Genomic DNA, 19,110 nt, shown 5'->3' with positions numbered 1-19,110 from the left:
CCCCTAATCTCTTGTCTTAAGCCTAATCCTAACCCCTACCCCACATCAGCTGTATGATCGAACGCCACGGGGAAAATTTCTTTCTCATTCAACTCAATCATTAATGCTCAGAAGAAAGCTTTAAATTTTTATTAATGTAGAAGAATGTAAGTTTGGTCTCAATATGCTAAGGTCATTCATTTTCGATTAGTCTTTTTTAATACTTGCTCAAAAATATCACACCCACCACCAAAAGATTTAAAATAAAACAGGTGAATTGTGATCTTTCAGACAGAGCCAGTCTTTGAATTTTATTAAGGGTTTTTTTTCCCCCTAATGCAGACCATCACTACTTTCCTCAAACTGTTATTTTAAAAACTCATAAATTAAGAGTAAATTATTACATTTTTTGCTCATAACAAATTTTTCATCCGGTGCCTATTTTTCCATTATGACAAAGTAGTCAGGTCTATAAATCCAACTGTTTATGTTTATAGAAAACTTTTTTCTTGTATGTCTGGTTGCTCTCCTTAATATCTAGCTATTGTGTCATATAATGAGAGCAATACACACTTTCATGCTAGCTAGTCATATGCATTTCCAAGTTTACAACACAAATATTTGAACTCACGACCAATAGTTCAGTAACCACTTACCACAATCCTTCTGTCATTATTTCACACTGTCAAAATATAACAATCTATATTAATGATAGAAATTTTTCATGAGTTATACAAGAACTTTTAAATGAAGCAACATCATTTAGTTTTTATCAACTATTTCTAAATTGTTATACATGCCAGCTTCCTATTGTTAGGTGTAAGATATTCAAAAGAATCATATAAATAAGATTTAGTAGTAGGAGATACAAAATAACTTAGTACCTTTAGATACTAAACTGAAAATAGCACTAATGTGGTATATGAGTATGTTTGTGTATATCTGTATATATATATATATAGCAGATGTGTTTTTTTCATTATGTTGTTACTAAAATGTGAAGCAAATAATGCCAATGCAATTTCAGTAATAGGTTGCTGGCAAGATATCACAGTGGAAAAAAAACAAAAAAACAGCTTTAGTAAGGAGTTATTATATTAGAGCTAAGAAATATATTTCACTCCAGATTACATATATCAAAAGAAGGGCAAACAGACATCCCTGCAGAAATCCTCATCTAAACAGGATTTTTAGGTGAGGAAATAACATAAAAAGGACATTGTAAATGATAATTAGGGAACATAAAAAACAAATCTTATTGGGTCTAATAGAACTGATGGATTGAGGAGGTTTCAGAACAATATATAAAATTTAAGCTTGACAACTGTAGCTAGATACTGGAGTTGTCTTCCCAGAGGGAAACGCTTTGTTATTATGAGGCCGAAGTTCATGAGCTTTAGCTTGTTTCGTCAGTTCTCGTGCAATATCAAAAAATAACTTTTCAACATTGTCAGCTTCTTTTGCTGATGTTTCCAAGAAAGTCATCTCGTAACGATTTGCAAATTGTTCTATTGTAGTAGGTATTTCTCTGCGATTTATCTGATCAATTTTGTTACCAACTAAATAAGTTAACACTTTGCTGTTAGTATGAGTTTCGATTTCATTTATCCATTGGATAAGACTGTCATAAGATGCTTGGCAGCAAACATCATAAACGACAATAAGAGAGCATTTGCGGATCTGTAGTATGACTGAGTAATGGAACGGAATCGCTCCTGGCCAGCGGTATCCCATATCTGCAGAGAGCTCAGGTGCACTACAACTGTTAGAGATGGTGAAGATGGTACATAATTGCCTTCACGTAACTGACATGTAAAGATCTCCCTTCATAATTCTTTGGTAGAATCATTAGAGTTGGACCAAATTCTTAGCAGCATTTCTTTCTACACATGTTCTGATTTCAAATTCTGCCAGGGTTGGCTTTGCTTTCATTCCTTTCGGGGTTGATAAAATGAGTACCAGCTGATCACTTAGGTTGATGTAATCCACTAGTGCCCTCCCATCACAATGTCAGGCCTTGTGCCTATAGTGGAATTCATTATTATTATTATTATTATTAATGCTCTGAATTGGCAAAACCGTTTTTTTTATACCTGACAAAATGCTTAAGTCTTTGTTCTGGTCCTTTATAGTCTGAGTCCAAATACCATCAAGGATGATTTTTTTTTCCTGTTATCCTTTCGCAGTCGATAAACTAAAGGAGCAGCTAAAGGCTGACAAATGACTTGTCCCCTCCCCTCAAAATTATCAGCATTCTGCCTGTATTTGAAACCTTATTACTAGTGAGGCAGTAGTTAGCAGCATTGGTAGAGAATCAGATGGAATGTCTGGCAGTGTTTGTGTTTCTTTAGGTTCCAGTTTCACCATGGTTGACTTTCGTCTCATGTTATAACAATCACCAATTCTGACAGTTCCACCATTATTACTTTACTACTTGTACTATTTCTGTTTGTATTGCAGTTTGAGTGAACCTCCAATCAATTGGTTATATTATAAAAGATATTCTGTTGTGTCTGGGGAGAGTCTTTTTCTTTTTGTGCCATATAATGTAACACACTCACCGGTAAAATTTCCACTTTTTTTCTTATTTTTGTTGCGTCTTACAACCTTTTCAATAGTTTTAGAAAAATAAAAATAAGAAAAAAGTGGAAATTTTTACATTATAAGGCACAAAAAGAAAATGACTCTCTCCAGACACAACAGAATATGCTTCAACACACGAACTCACATAAAGAATCTTGCAAACCAAATCCAACAATGAAATATAAAAGACATTGTTATTATGAATAACCATAGCAACAGGATAAAAATGAGGAACTGTAATACAAGTAATGATAATAATTCCAATAATGGTGGTAGAGGCAATGGCAGTTATAGTAGCAACCATAATGGAAAAAAATTCATCTGCAAAACGAGGCAGTTAGGCCGTATTACACAGTGACATATTGTGGTATAACACTCCCCATCATCATCATCATCATCGTTTAACGTCCGCTTTCCATGCTAGCATGGGTTGGACGATTTGACTGAGGACTGGCAAACTAGATGGCTGCACCAGGCTCCAATCTTGATCTGGCAAAGTTTCTACAGCTGGATGCCCTTCCTAATGCCAACCACTCCAAGAGTGTAGTGGGTGCTTTTACGTGCCACCAGCACAAGGGCCAGTCAGGTGGTACTGGCAATGACCTCGCCCAAATCTTTTTACACATGCCACCGGCACAGGTGCCAGTAAAGTGATGTTGGTATAACACTCCAATCGCCTACAAATATTATACAATTGGTTAGGAAGTTTTCCAATATCTTGGAGAAGCACTTTCCTCTGTCTAGTAGAATCTTTAACAAACACAAAATTAAGCTCTCTTTTTGTACAACACCGATTCTGCTTGATAATGCTTCTGTTAATCAGCTTAGGATTAGTAAGAATTCCCTCAATAATAGTAATGGCATTAACCCTACCTGGAATTCATTCTTACTCAACATATCGTGTATCTAGCAGTGTATGTACTAAATTCTAACACTCATTCCATTAGAGATTATAACTACAATACTGTTAGTGGTAGGGGCAATGATAGTCTAATAATCACTGTGACCGACCAGGTTATCAGATGTTGCTACACATCGCTGGTCACAATGCGCTTCACATTGTTTTAGCCTTCAAATGACGCCACCCCGCTGGCTAAGCGAGCAGGCCAACAGATGAAAGAGTACAGCAGGGATCGCCACCACCCGCTGCCGGAGCCTCGTGGAGCTTTAGGTGTTTTCACTCAATAAACACTCACAACGCCCGGTATTGGAATCAAAACTGCGATCCTACGACCGCAAGTCTGCTGCCCTAACCACTGGGCCATTGTGCCTCCACGATAGTCTAATAATATTTGTAATGATAATATGAACAATGCTAATAGTTGTGTTAACAGTAATAGTACAATGAACAGTCATCGTTTACATAATTCATATAATAGTGACCTACTAACACTCTGGCAGTTACAATGTCAAGCGTTCCAGTTGATGGAACAGCCTGCTTGTGAAATTAATATGAAAGTGGCTGAGCACCCCTCAGGCATCCTTAATGTAGTTTTCACGGAGATGTGGCATGACACAATGTAACAAGGCTGGCCCCTTGACATACAAGTACAACTCAGTTTTGCACTGGAGCAACGTGAAATAAAGTGTCTTGCTCAAGGACACAACATACCATCGGGGATCAAACTCGTGACCTTTTAATCGTGAGCCAAGTGCCCTGACCACTAAGCCACACACAAACCTTCATATTGTCTATAAAGGTAACATTAGAACTCACCTACATATATTTACTTACTCAGAGGTGGGTTGAAAAATAACACTGTCTAGTGAGGTTTGAACTTAGTAGCAGTCCAGCAGCTAAACTCAAACCATTATTATTGTTATTATTATTATTATTATTATTGTTGTTGTTATTTTTATCAACCCCGAAAGGAATGAAAGCAAAGCCAACCCTGGCAGAATTTGAAATCAGAACATGTGTAGAAAGAAATGCTGCTAAGAATTTGGTCCAACTCTAATGATTCTACCAAAGAATTATGAAGGGAGATCTTTACATGTCAGTTATGTGAAGGCAATTATTATTCCTCTTCTCTCTTCCTCTGTCATCATTTCATGAATCTATACCCTATACATTCTCCTTATTTGTCACCGATGACGGAAGGTCCCATACTCTGGAATATCCCAGAAACAGCTGTAAGACCTTGAATTTTTTTCCAATAATGAATATGACTTGAGACATTTGCCTTATCGTCTGTTGTCCTGTTTAACAATTATACATCTGCTGCATTGGAAATCTGCAATGGTTACATAACTACCATCTCGTCTGTAAGCTCGGAGCCCCAGTAATTCGTTACAGCACTTACCTAGTGTACCTAATCGTTTAGATCACCTGTGAACTAAATCCCCATATTTTGTATATTTACTTATGTAGGTTCTACTTCTTTCAAATTAAGATTTATGTAATCCACTTCACACCTTTAGAAGGATAAATGAAATGAAAACATTGCTCTCCAGAAAGTCTGGGAGTTAGAAAACGAAATCTTGACTTTTTTTTTTCATTTAATGTGGAGCATTAATGACACATGCTGAGCCATTTGTTAACAATAGATAGGATTGTAATCTCTGCTCTGTGGAATTGTTGGAAATCTAAAATGCACGAGAGAGGTTCTTTTATTCTTTTACTTGTTTCAGTCATTTGACTGTGGCCATACAGGAGCACCACCTTTTAGTTGAATAAATCGACCCCAGGACTTATTCTTTGTAAGCTTAGAACTTATTCTATCGGTCTTTTTTGCCGAACCACTAAGTTACAGGGATGGTAAACACAGACACAAAAACACACACACACACACACATATATATAATATATCCTGAGCGTCAATAGCGCTATACTTGTTCCGCGTCCTCGCGTTGTTGAGTTTTCTCTTTGTGTTTTCATGTTTGGATTAACTATATATATATATATATATATAATATATATATATATATATATAAATAGTTATCGCCATACTAATATGGCATTCTTATAAAAATAAGAATAAAGCTGTCCGCTTATTAGCTCCATGAGGCCATCGCCTTAAGTTAGCTATTTGATACACAAACTGTATCCATATAACCTTCGAACAAGGGAGGTCAGTCGCTCCACACTACTTGACTGGCAGCTACAGACGTGTTTCGGGGTATTGCCCCTTTTCAATGCAGCGTAGCCAGACCAGTAGGTGTCGCTTCTGACAATCTCTGTTCGAAGGTTTTATTTACCTAGCTTCGGTGGAATACATCCACTTGTTTTCAATAATAGAAATATTAAAATTACTAAGTCTCTCTAAAAGAGAACAACGGCAGCGTTCCCGGAAAATAATAGTTATCGCCATACTAATATGGCATTCTTATAAGAATAAAGCTGTCCGCTTATTAGCTCCATGAGGCCATCGCCTTAAGTTAGCTATTTGATACACAAACTGTATCCATATAACCTTCGAACAAGGGAGGTCAGTCGCTCCACACTACTTGACCGGCAGCTACAGACGCGTTTCGGGGTATTGCCCCTTTTCAATGCAGCGTAGCCAGACCAGTAGGTGTCGCTTCTAAATTCTTTATTATGATTATAAAAATCTTACAGAGATAGTACATTACAATACAAAACATAATTACAAAAAGTTTACGTTGTTCGTTTGATATTTACATATGTTGATTATTGATTATGATACTAGACTTTACTTTTCTCCTTTTTTTTTTTTAAATTAAAAATGATTTTGGCCAGCTAGGTATATCACAGTCAGGATTCTTACCCGACAGCCTAAGAGCCCAGAGACTATTTTCTCCCTTCATGATGACCAAGCAGGGTTACTCACACCCACCTTTTTTATCACATCCTTCCATCGATTCACATACTTTTTCTGTGTCAGGTTCCTCTTCTCTAAATCCATCTTGCTCTTTAGATGGTATCTGAAGTATTTTAACATACCATATCCAGAGACAAAGGATCCTGACACCAAACCTTCCAATCTAGTTCTCCACACACACTCTTTCAGTACTGCCACCGTACAGTGAAAACAAGCCTCACCTTCCTTTGAGAGTCCAGCTGGCGGTATCATCTTTATTATAGAACCAGCCGATAGCTGTACTCGTCCCAGATGTGACAACACGTGTTCTACGTAACTTATTAAGCCTGACAGCTCCTGACAATGTACAAAAGCGTACTGGACGGTTTCATCGTCCAACCCACATCTTGGACATGTCGGTGGCACTGACATTCCATGCCTATATAACTTATCGCGAACAGGTAGAGCATAACTATAGCACTGCCAAGTCAGGGATTTTTGGTAATTGTCCAAATACCCCGGCTTGAAAGTCTTCTTAAACAGGTCGGATAGTTGATCCTCATCGAACCCTAGAGCCCCTCTTAGGATGTCGTCATTTTTTGCCTCTACCATCCTTCTATAAAATGTCGAGGTGGTATTCCCGCAGCCGGCTTTGCCTATCTTGTGGATCAGCCAGAGTGCCTGTCGGCACTCTTTCTGCCATAAAGTCAGATTCCGTCTTTTAATGAAACCGGGTTTAAATCTCTCCATAGAGTCCAGTTGCGGGAAGAAATTATCTGCCAGCGGACTCCACACCTTATCACCTTCCAGGTGAAACCAGAGATGTCTCAGTCTCAGCGCATGCCTGCACATCATTAACCAAGGCATCCCCAGCCCACCCATTAGTGGTTCCTGGCAACACACGGAGCGCCTTACAAGTGGCTTTCCTCCCTTCCACAAAAAGCGGAAAAGGAGTCGATCCAACTTGCTTAGCCACAAATCGGGGCAAGGCACGACAGTCAGGCGATAGGTGATTACAGATGCTATAAACACCTGTACCACCTCCGCCCTCCCTTTCAAGGAAAGATGCCTTCCGGACCACTCCCGAACTATGGCTTCTACCTTGGTCACTACCTCGCTCCAATTTTTCTCCGTCTGGGAGTCTGAACCAAACCAAACTCCAAGCAATTTAACAGGACCATCTGTCCAGTGTCCAACAACACTGGACGATATCGGCTTGTTCCTCCAGGTGCCGAGGCGCAAACCAGTGGACTTGTCCTTGTTAACTTTTGCCCCAGCCACCGCTTCGTATCTTCGGAGAGCACCTTCTACCCGAGTTAGTTGTGCTTCGTTGGACACGATGAAGGTGACGTCATCCGCATACGCAGAAACAGACTTACCGCATCCGATTTCATTAGGATTGCATCTCACCGTCTCCAACTCCCGCAGCAATGGCTCAAGAGCCAAAACGTACAGGAGAGGGGACAAGGGACATCCTTGACGAACTGAACGCTTAATCGAAAACGGTTCCGTTAAGTAACCGTTTATCTGGACTGTGGACTTGATACCGCTGTACATAGCTGATATCCACCCGCGAAAGTCAGGGCCTAGCCCAGCCGCTTCGAGAACCGTCGCCAGGTACTGATGATCTACCCTATCAAATGCTTTACTTTGGTCTAAATGGACCAATGCCCCTCCTTTGCCGGCTAATTGCCCAACCCTGTCTATAGTGTAGCGTAGAAGGTGAAGATTATCTTCGATCGACCTGCCTGGGATTGCACATGTCTGTGCCTTTCCGACAAGTTTTTCCATGACGACCTTCAACCTTTCTGCTAACACCTTGGCCAAAATCTTTAACTCTACATTAAGTAGAGTTATGGGCCTATAATTACTAATATTATCCCCCTTGCTCGGGTCTTTCTGGATCAGCGTCACAACTCCCCGGCTCACAGAACTGGGAATCCTCCCATTCTGTTGCCAGTTTGCGTAGACGCTTGCCAGTATGTCCCCGAACAAGTCCGGCATACAACAATAAAACTCATAGGGCAGACCATCCAGTCCCGGCGACTTTTCCCGGGCGCATTCAGCCAAAACCCCTCTTACCTCCGCGGGAGTAATCGGTCCTTCACAGCGTTCCGCTCTGCGTGGCGAGAGCCGAGGCCCACCAGCTAGGAAGTTCTGTAAGTCCTCCCCTCGCTCAAGTGGATCGCCCTCCCCAAACAACCGAGCGAAATGCTGTTGAAAGACCTTCTGTATCTCCTCCTGTCCATAGATTTTGCGTCCCTGTTCGTCAGTTAAAGACTTAATAGAGGACTTTTTGCCCTTCTGACTCTCCACACGACGTGCCCATCCGGCAACATTAATACCTTCTCGTTTCACTGCACGTAGCTTAGCTCTGACTCTACATCCTTCATGCTTGGCATTGAGGTGACGGTACAAGATCGTTCTCTCTGCTAACACTCTAGATGCACAGCCAGATCCCATTGCCTCGTCTAAGTTCTTAACTAAATCGCCCTCTATTCTAGTCCTATCTAAACTTAGCTGGTTGCTAAATCTAATGGACTCCAAACGGATGGCTCTTTTGAGGGCGATCCACCATCTATTATTAATGATGGTTCCACATAATGCCCTCTGGACTAATTCCATAATCCGGTTACGAAAAGCTTCACAAGCCAAAATAGACTTGTTCATTTTCCAGTATCCGGGTCCCTGTCTATGGCATTTATCTTCATGTGCCTCACACGTCACTAATTTGTGATCCGTGTAAGGCACAATACAAAATTGTGGACAGCTAATGCTATTCCTATCTCGTTCTTTAACAAATACCCTATCTATATACGATCTGCGTGAGCCGTCATTGTTACTCCACGTCCACTGTGGAATGCTCGGCTCATCCATTCGAAACCGATCTACTAGATTAAGGCTCGTCAGTAGACCCTTGAGGCAAGGATTCCCCCTTCTATCAGACGAGCCCACACTATCTATCCGTGCATCGATGATAGTGTTGAAATCCCCTACCAATACTACCGTTTTAGACGTCACTAGAAAGTGCTCCAAGTTCCGATAAAAACCAGTCTGCCTACCCTCATTAGGAGCATAAACAGCTACCAACCTGAAGGACTGCTTACTCACGTGAGTTACATCGAGGACAACCAGCCTACCTTCTGGGTCCATAAAGACAGTACTTACCTGTAAGTCCAAGTTCTTCCTGATAAGGACTGCCACGCCTGCACTTCCTCCTCGGCTAGGAGAAATAAATTTCTCGTAACCCGGGTGGCACGTAAAAAGCACCCACTACACTCACGGAGTGGTTGGCGTTAGGAAGGGCATCCAGCCGTAGAAACACTGCCAGATTTGACTGGGCCTGATGAAGCCTTCTGGCTTCACAGACCCTAGTAGAACCGTCCAACCCATGCTAGCATGGAAAATGGATGCTAAACGATGATGATGATGATGATGATTGAGAAGATGCGAGAACGCTTGGGTTCCTCTCATCTTGGACTCGGTGACAATGGCTACATCTATTCTGTGTGTCCTGAGGTCGTCCAGCAAGCAAGCCTGTTTCCATTTCGACCCCATTCCACGCACATTTATACAGCCCAACTTAATCATCGATGAATGAAGAAAGTTTGTTACTTACGGTTGTGAGAGGGAGCATGGCAGCTTTTGTCTGCCTGCCTCCCCCACACTCTCCGTTGTTGCTGGGCATTTAACCGGCGTTGCCACCGGGCTCTGGGATGGAGTGGCTGCCGGGCTAATATTCAATTTTCCAGCTATCACCTCTTGTGTGACATCTTTAATCAGGTTGTCCCTCACGTGTAGTTGGAAGAGTCTCTCCTTCCATACCTCCTCTCCAACCTTCGCATACCTCCAATCCGGGTTTTTTTCCGATGATTTGAAACATTTTATGTTTGGTTTCGCCTTTATGTACCAAACTACTCTCTCGTTTGTTGTGTTATAAGCAATGCACCTATCAGATTTTTTGAATCCTTTTAAAGTTGGGGGCTGGGGTTTAATGAAATGCTGGCCTACAAAAGTAGTGCCAGCGGGGTGGGATTGGATAATTTTTTTGTGTTGCTCTTCTGCGTTTGTTTTTCTTTTTGTTTGGGGTGGGGAGTCCGGGGTATTGGATTTCTTCCTTTTGTTGGTTACAGTCGTATATTCCATTACTTCCAGTTCTTTTCCATTTGATAAATTATTTTCCCCCTCGTTTTTGTTTTGTTTTCCATTCATTTTCTTTTCCTCCTTTTGACTTTCATTTTGCTTTTTCCGGGTATTCTCTTTTGTTGTTGCTGTGATGTCTGCTTTGTTCTCCACAGCGGTTTGAATGGGGGCATTAACGGGTTTTTTCTTTTTGCACTCTGAGCTGACGTGACCCTTCTGCCCACATTTGAAACATCTGGGCCTACGTCCCTCCACCGATACCCGCATAGTGTGTCCATCCCCCACGAAGACCCTGTCTGGCAAACTCTCCAGCGTTGCATTGTCAGCTTGAACTATCATTTCAAGCTGCTGACCTTTCCAAAATTTTGCCTCTTTCATCCTCATGTTTAAAATGTTTAATTTCTCTTCTACGTCGAATACGACCGCTGTTGCTGCCCACATTACATCGTAACCTGTTGGTATATCCTCTATTGTTACCTTAGCTGTTCTGCGCCCTAAGTACGTGGGCAGCAACAGGATGTCTGCACTCTTCAACGTTTGAGTTGAAATTTCCTTCGCTATGCTAGCCGACTCGAAATGCGCTTCAATAGTAGCGCTTCTCACTCCTCGGCCAACATAGCGAACCTTGTTCCAAATTGGTGCCATGCACCGTTCTACCAATTCATTTTTTACATCTGCAATCTTTTTTTCCTTAATATTATATACCTTATAAATTACCGTCTTCTCACGGATTGCTTGTAAGGTGTCAGGGGGCGGTATTATTCTAGTTTCTTCTCCATTCTTTTGTATGAACTTTCTGAACTTGAAGAGATCCCCCATTGCTACTTCCAGTTCTATAACATTGCCTCCAACGGCTTCCGAAAAACTTTGTTTCTCCTTTGTATCCTTTAGCTTTTCATTATTTATAACTTCTCCCATCTCGGGAAAATCAGAATTTGACGTTAAGTCAAGATCCATATTAAAATGCAAGTGACTTGTCACAAGAGACAAGATAAAAATTAATTCCACACTGAATTAAAGTTCATATATAAAAAGAAATTTTCTACCCCGAAGGGCGAAAATTACTTTGTTTCACAAGTTAATACTCCAAAAATTGTACGTGTAAATCCAGAACAGAACGAACTAACATAACAGCTTACAGCGTAAAATAATCCGACGTAATCCAAGGAAAAATCAGTAGGTGTCGCTTCTGACAATCTCTGTTCGAAGGTTTTATTTACCTAGCTTCGGTGGAATACATCCACTTGTTTTCAATAATAGAATGCCATATTAGTATGGCGATAACTATTATTTTCCGGGAACGCTGCCGTTGTTCTCTTTTAGAGAGACTTAGTAATTTTAATATTTCTATTATATATATATACATATACACGACGGGCTTCTTTTAGTTTCCGTTTACCAAATCCACCCACAAGGCTTTGGTCAGCCTGAGGCTACAGTAGAAGATACTTGCCCAAGGTGCCACGCAGTGGGACTGAACGCAGACCCATGTAGTTGGTAAGCAAGCTACTTACCACACAGCCACTCTTGCACCTATGTTATTAATAAATTGAACAAACTAAAAGGTTATACTTCTATAGGACTTTTCCAAAGGCTGGCTCCATATCTAGAAACCTGGGGTCCATACCTTCATCACCAGTGACAGGATTGATCTTTGCTGCCGAGCCATACCTCTATATCATTATGGTTGTAACTGATCATATTCAAATAACCCTTGGTTCTCATGACACACACTGAGGATTGTCGATGATTGTTATTTATATATATTCATCATATTATTTATATTCTTTTACTTGTTTCAGTCATTTGACTGTGGCCATGCTGGAGCACCGCCTTTAGTTGAGCAAATCAACCCCAAGACTTATTCTTTGTAAGCCTAGTACTTATTCTATTGGCTTCTTTTTTGCCGAACAGCTAAGTTACGGGGATGTAAACACACTAGCATCGGTTGTCAAGCGATGTTGGGGGGGGGGACAAACAGACACACAAACATACATACACACACACACATATATATACACACACACACGATGGGCTTCCTTCAGTTTCCGTCTACCAAATCCACTCACAAGGCTTTGGTTGGACCAAGGCTATAGTAGACGACACTTGCCCAAGGTGCCTCGCAGTGGGAATGAACCCGGAGCCATGTGGTTGGTAACCAAGCTACTTACCACAGCCACTCCTGCGCCTATAATTTATATTTAATAACTTTTTTCCAGTTTACTTCTAGCACTGGGTTATCTTTAATAACTATGTCATCCTCTCTTGTTACACACCTAATTCTTTATAATTTATTATTTTATAAACTCTCTTGACACTATTTAGCACATATCAGGGCCTCCGTAACTCTTACAATTTTTATAAACTCATTTAAACATTGTCTTGTTAATCCCAATAATTACATTATTTACATTTTACGGTTATTTGTAAATAATTCCTCATCTCTTAAATATAGAACTGTATAATCCCAATATTTTCAAATCACTCGGTAATGTTCTATCTATTGTGCCAGTACAATTTTAATTAACTTACTTTATTCGAAATAATTTGTGGCAACTTTGGTTGTTATAAACATTAAGTTAATGCCTTTTGGCTCATCCTTGTTTATCAGTTCTGCTTTTCTTTCTCAGTTAAGCTCTGGTCTTTCAACTGACAGATTCTTTGCAGCTAAGTAACTGACATCTACATACCGTGTGGGCTAAACTCTCATCATTATTATTATTATTCTAGGATGTTCATTTCTTCATTCTTGCCAATACCATGTTCCTCTCAGTCTTGTACCTCTTCCTCTCTCTTACTTGTTTCAGTCATTTGACTGGCCATGCTTGAGCACTGCCTTTTAGTCGAGCAAATCAACTCCAGGACTTATTCTATTGGTCTCTTTTGTGGAACTGATAAATTACGGGGACGTAAACACACAAGCATTGATTGTCAAGCGATGTTGGGGGGGACAAACACAGACACAAAAACATACACACACACACACATATATATACGACAGGCTTCTTTCAGTTTCCGTCTACCAAATCCACTCACAATGCTTTGGTTGGCCTGAGGCTATAGTAGAAGACACTTGCCCAAGGTGCCACGCAGTGGGACTGAACCCGGACCCATGTGTTTGAGAAGCAAGCTACTTACCACACAGCCACTCCTACGCCTCTGTAAGTGATTTATCTTTTTCTTTCTTTTCCTTCTTCCAGAATTCTGCAGAGAACCTAGCTCAGCTGCAGTTTTGTTCTGAGTTATTCTCCCTGCATTGTTAGCTGGATCTCCTGTCACTACGTTCCAAGTGCAAATTCCGCTGAGGCTGACTTTGCCTTTCATCCTTTTTGGGGTCGATAAATTAAGCCCCAGTTGCATACTGGGGTCGATGTGATCGACTATCCACCCACACTCAAATTCCAGGCCTTGTGCCTAGAGTAGAAAGGATTATTAGCTGGATTTCCATTAAATGATGCCAGTATACTTGTCGTTCAATAATATTCTTTTGGAACTCTTATAAAAATTAAGAGTATGAAACAACGAATGCTGACTTTAAAGTAATATTATACAGTAAATGTCTCTTTTTCCTTTGAGCCACATTGGCAGCTGCCTTTGAACATGTTTTGATGGGGATCAGACGTCATGCTTGGTTCCTACTATCTGCTAGATTCAAGTAAGTTTAGTGACCTTTGGCCTTTGTGGATGAGGTCGCAAAGCTTCATGACTTTAGGTTTATTGGCGCCTTTAACTGTCCTTATATTTATGACTTTATTCTACCATCCACCCCTCTTGATTGGCCGGTTGCAGACACACCCACCTTCGATTTCTTAAATATTGGTAATTCTGATTAGACTTCATTTGTTGATAAATCAAATCGTTAATTTGGTTGCCTGGCGAGTTGGGTGTTATGTAGCGTTAGACAGTCTAACTAAATTGTATTATGCTTAGGTCACAATAAAGACTCTGAATGAAATAACTGGAGCAATTACCAGAAAGCCCCTTAGTCTATAATAAGATACATACACTCACATACATACAGTGTGCCTTGGAAAAAAGATGGGATGGCCATGGCTGGAACATCTTTTCACACAAGTTTGCTCAATAAGGACTGACAGCTAAACAATAACACAAACAGATATCGTTATAAACGTAAATACATAAAAAAAAAAACTAAACATCAATTGCTTTGAATTTGTTTATTCCAATCAAACTTTTAGATATGCCAATCTATACAACTTGTCTTGTTATTTTTTTTTCCGATATTTTTTCTTGCAATTAAATTTGCAAAATGAAAAGTTCTACAAAAATGGAAGATGTTCTTCCTGCCAAAAATTTAAAAAAAAATTTTTAGTCTAAAGTTCAGTGATTGCTGGTAATTAGTAATTGGTGGTGGTGGTGATACTAGAATGAAGAAACAAATTGATAAGGCCAAAAAATGAATGCTTGAATGGTGAGCAATTCTTTGGACTTGTTCAAAAACACACACTTTACTCACACTTGCACAAACATCCAAAAAGAATTAAAAAAAGAAAAAGTGACAAATTCTTCATTCTACCAATGATTTGATGGTTTCTTGCAAGAAAGGCAAGGCAAACTTTTGTTTTGGAGTAATTCCTCAGACTAGATTTTGGATTTACGCCAATCAGAGGAGGTAGGGGAAGGAGAGAAAAATACAATTTGTTATGAAATACTTTTAATTGAATTGGACATAAAAAAGGGTGTCATAGAAATTAAAATTCTTTACCCTTTTTTTTCTTTCTTTCTTCTATCCTACAGGTGCTCAAATAATTGATTGTATTTAGATATTTACACAGGGTGTAAGGAAAGAGGAAGGGGTTCATATGCAGTGTTGAGACAATCATTACTTTCTATTGTACTGCAGCTCTACACAGAAAAAGCTCCATTAAAGGTGAGGGCTACTAGTTTCAGGCTGATTAAATGGTTCAACACTCAGGTGTAAAGTGGGTGAGAAACAACTGGAATTAGTACAGATTCCGGTGTAAGAGTACAACTTGTAAGGCAAAAGTGAGTGAATTTTGTCTAAGAATCAAAAAGACGGCTTGCCTTCTGACATTAAATTCTAGTTGAGATTATTGTAAAACATAAGAATGTGTTTCAAGGGAAGGAGATTTCAACAGGTGATAAATGGTGGGGGAATTCTCCCCCACACACATACACACAAACACTATTGATAATACATATTTATATTAAGCATAAAAGATCGCCTATGCAATATATATACACACATACAAATATGCATATATATATATATACATACATACATACACACATACAAATATGCATATATATATATATATAATAACAATTTGAGGGAATATTATTCCTAACTTACAGGGATAATTCAATTTAGAAATACTAAATCAAATTTCACAAAATATAATATATAAAAAATCGAAAAAACTAGTTTTTATCAATTCAAAATGAACAATAAAATTACACAATCTAGAAAATTACATACAATAGAAATATAAAAAATAAAATCACAATAATATACCAATGATTATGTAAATTGCAAAATAATAATAATAAAAACGTATATATATGTTTTTATTATTTTGCAATTTACTTAATCATCAGTATATTATTGTAATTTTAATACTTCTATTATATGTAATTTTCTAGATGGTGTAATTTTATTGTTCATTTTGAATTGATAAAAGGTGGTTTTTCTAATTTTTGTATGTATATATATACTTGTGTGTATACATAGACATACACAAAGATACATGTACATCATACACTTATGTACATACATATTCACATATTGTAACACACACACAAATGCATATCTTTTGTACGAGCTAAATGTATTTATATAATAAGTTATATACAAATGCCACATTCAGTTAGACATGAAGGTCTTAGGATGGCATGAAAGTATGGTTCCATCTACCTAAGCAAATGCTACTAAGGTACTAAATACCAACGTAATAACCACAAACTGGCCAAAGACAGTGCTAGGAAGCTCGTCAACTAATTGGGTCATTGGAGGTCAAAAGCCCGAATCGTAACTGAATGCAAAAGCTTCACATGTCTGTTTGACCCTTTAACTGACCCATATTAAGTCCAAATATGTTTTTTTTGTTCAAACTGGCTAGATCTGGCCTCTCAAACTTACCCTACAATGCCATTCTAAAAAGGAACAATTACATCAGCAAAATCTCACAACTATGAGATAACGCATCATAACTTCAAAATAATGAAACTCGACAAGCATTGGATTTGTCAGAAGAATCTGAACACCAAATGACTAAACCTTCAACTGGCTACATTAGTATGGTACTGTATGTGTTTGTATGTATGTATGTATGTATATATATAAACACACTCATAACTGCATGTGTATATACACACACACACACAACTGTGTGTATATATAGTAACCAAGCAGAAATTACAGTGACTCAGGGGCCTAGAGTTTTGTGCTAGCACTTAACAAACCCACACAATTCTTGGCTCTTCAGTCACTTCTGCAGATTATTAATAAAATATACAGACATATTCATATATATATATATCTGTGTGTGTGTATATAACAATTAGGTGGTTGATCTTTCAGCAAAACATTAACAAAATCGATTTTTTTTTTCTATCTATTTGATGGAGGCATAAATTTATTTTTCTTAAAGAACAAACTGAAGGGCAAGCAACAATTGAAAACTGGTGTGAAAATGTGTTTGTGATTATTACGACCTAATATATTACTGGTATTTCCATGTTTGCTTGCTTAATCAAGCCCCTGCGAGGGATGAAAGGCAAAGCTGACCCATGGCAAGGTTTCTTTTTTTTGATGGGTCAATGGAAGTACAACACTATATTTTGCAAAGTCTTTCAGGAATTCAGCCCCTGGTTATAAGGTATGAAACATAATTAAACCAATACGGTAACCCCACTTTGATCCCCAACACAGCAATGTAACAAATAACTTAAGTATATATAACTGGGGGTTAGAGGTTAGTGAAACAAATTGGGAGTGGGTGGGATGGGGACAGAACACTCTTTCCCTGCCCCCCCCACAAAAAATTTGACAGGAATGATCTTGTGAATGCACTGTTGTGTGAGCTGAGGAGAGCATGAGTGGGGCAATGACCTTTCGGCAGTGACCTTCAGTTCCAGCAAAAATATATAAGAAGGGGGGAAAAAAAAGAGAAAAAGAGGAATTAATTGGTAGAGAAAAAGGTTTGGGAATTGAATCTGGACAAAAAGGGAAATATGTGGGCTCAGTGAGAGCTTGCAGAAGAGAGGACCAACCTATCAACCTGTGTTTGTGAGAAAAGATAGGACAAAGTGTCAGTTAACAGTGAAGAAAATATTATGAAGGAAAAAAAATAGGTTTTACTTTTTGGTTTGTTTCAAAGATAAAAATAATTATTTGGAACCGTGATGTGGAAGTGTGTACGTCTGTGTGTGTGTGTATATATATACCCACACACCACTCATATATGTACAAGCAGGCATATATGCATATTTATATCAACACATTCATGCACATATATAGTTTATATATACACACACACACATGTATGCATGTAATATGCATATGTGTATGTCTGTATTTTTTCCAAAATTTTGTAAAATATAATTTTTGGTAGCTACAAAACATAAAAAACTAAATTTTATTGTCTGTGTGTGCATGACAGAAAAACTGCCTTCATTAATTCAATTTACAATTCATTAGTGTTAAGGGGATTCTCTAGTTGAACTGTTTCGTGTCTGTATTTGCAATTGTGTGTGTTTGTGTACACATATATGCAGATTAATTTTATATACTTTTGTATAGAAATGTGCACATATATGTGTGTCTATATATGTTTGGTGTTACAAACAGGAAAGCAGAACTCAAAACATGAGTATATATATATATATACACAAGGCTTAATTAGCAGAAGTTACAATGTAACTCAGGGGTCCAGAGATTTAAATAATGACCAATGCATGAAATTCTTGGTCCTTAAGTCACTTCTGCTAATTATATATATATATATGTATATGTATATGTATATATATGTATATATATATATATGTATGTATGTTCACTGAAATATTTTCCGACAAAATTATATACTCTATACAATGTATTAAGTTTTTTCTTTCTGTGTTGCATTTTTGTGTGTGTTAAAAATACAGCAACAAGTGTGTGTGTGTGTTGTGAATTGTGTCCACTGAGTGATGCATCCACTGTGTTGCTAATTAAATAACCATCATTAACTCACCAAATTACGTTTCAATATCTGTACAGTGCATATGTGGTGATGTGTTTCAAGTCCAAGTAAGAGATGGGGTGGGGTACAATAGCAGGGTGGGCTGACAATCTTGTGCAGTAAACTCCACTGCAACATGTGGAAAACAACAGACATGTTGCAACTGTGCAGTGTGGGCCCACATGTTGATGCAATCTGCACTGTACCCACCAACCAAAGAAGACAAAACAATGGTCGTTCCTTCAGTGGAAATCAATTTGCATATTGAACTGTTATTGAATAAACATTAGACTAAATTGAAAAGATGGAGAATGAAGAATGAGGGATGGTCAGAATATATCTGGACATCTTGACCAATCACGCTGCCAATAGTCTTTGTTGAAAAGCCAGTCTTCTTTACCAGTGGTCGGGTGGGTACCATAGTGGAACCATCTGAAATA

General features: G+C 38.7%; 2 protein-coding genes across 4 annotated transcripts in view; both read right to left on the bottom strand.

Moving 5' to 3' along the window:
- Nucleotides 1-395: 395 nt before the first annotated feature.
- Nucleotides 396-1,715, bottom strand: LOC115210979 (ras-related protein Rab-30-like). The gene has a single exon (XM_036502350.1). The coding sequence runs from the start codon at nucleotides 1,711-1,713 to the stop codon at nucleotides 1,291-1,293; it is 423 nt and encodes a 140-aa protein (XP_036358243.1). The 5' UTR covers nucleotides 1,714-1,715; the 3' UTR covers nucleotides 396-1,290.
- Nucleotides 1,716-18,603: 16,888 nt separating this feature from the next.
- LOC115210359 (oxysterol-binding protein-related protein 1) overlaps nucleotides 18,604-19,110 on the bottom strand; it is a 280,667-nt gene continuing 280,160 nt past the window's right edge. For all 3 annotated transcript variants that reach the window (XM_029778918.2, XM_029778916.2, XM_029778917.2), the window contains one exon: nucleotides 18,604-19,102. In XM_029778918.2, coding sequence (XP_029634778.1) covers nucleotides 19,000-19,102 — 103 coding nt within the window. In that variant the 3' untranslated portion in view covers nucleotides 18,604-18,999. The remainder of the gene's footprint in view (nucleotides 19,103-19,110) is intronic.

Source organism: Octopus sinensis, linkage group LG4, assembly GCF_006345805.1.
Source record: "Octopus sinensis linkage group LG4, ASM634580v1, whole genome shotgun sequence".
Classification (NCBI taxonomy): domain Eukaryota; kingdom Metazoa; phylum Mollusca; class Cephalopoda; order Octopoda; family Octopodidae; genus Octopus; species Octopus sinensis.
Note: the sequence above shows the minus strand (reverse complement) of the source record. Positions and strands in the feature narration are given on the sequence as shown.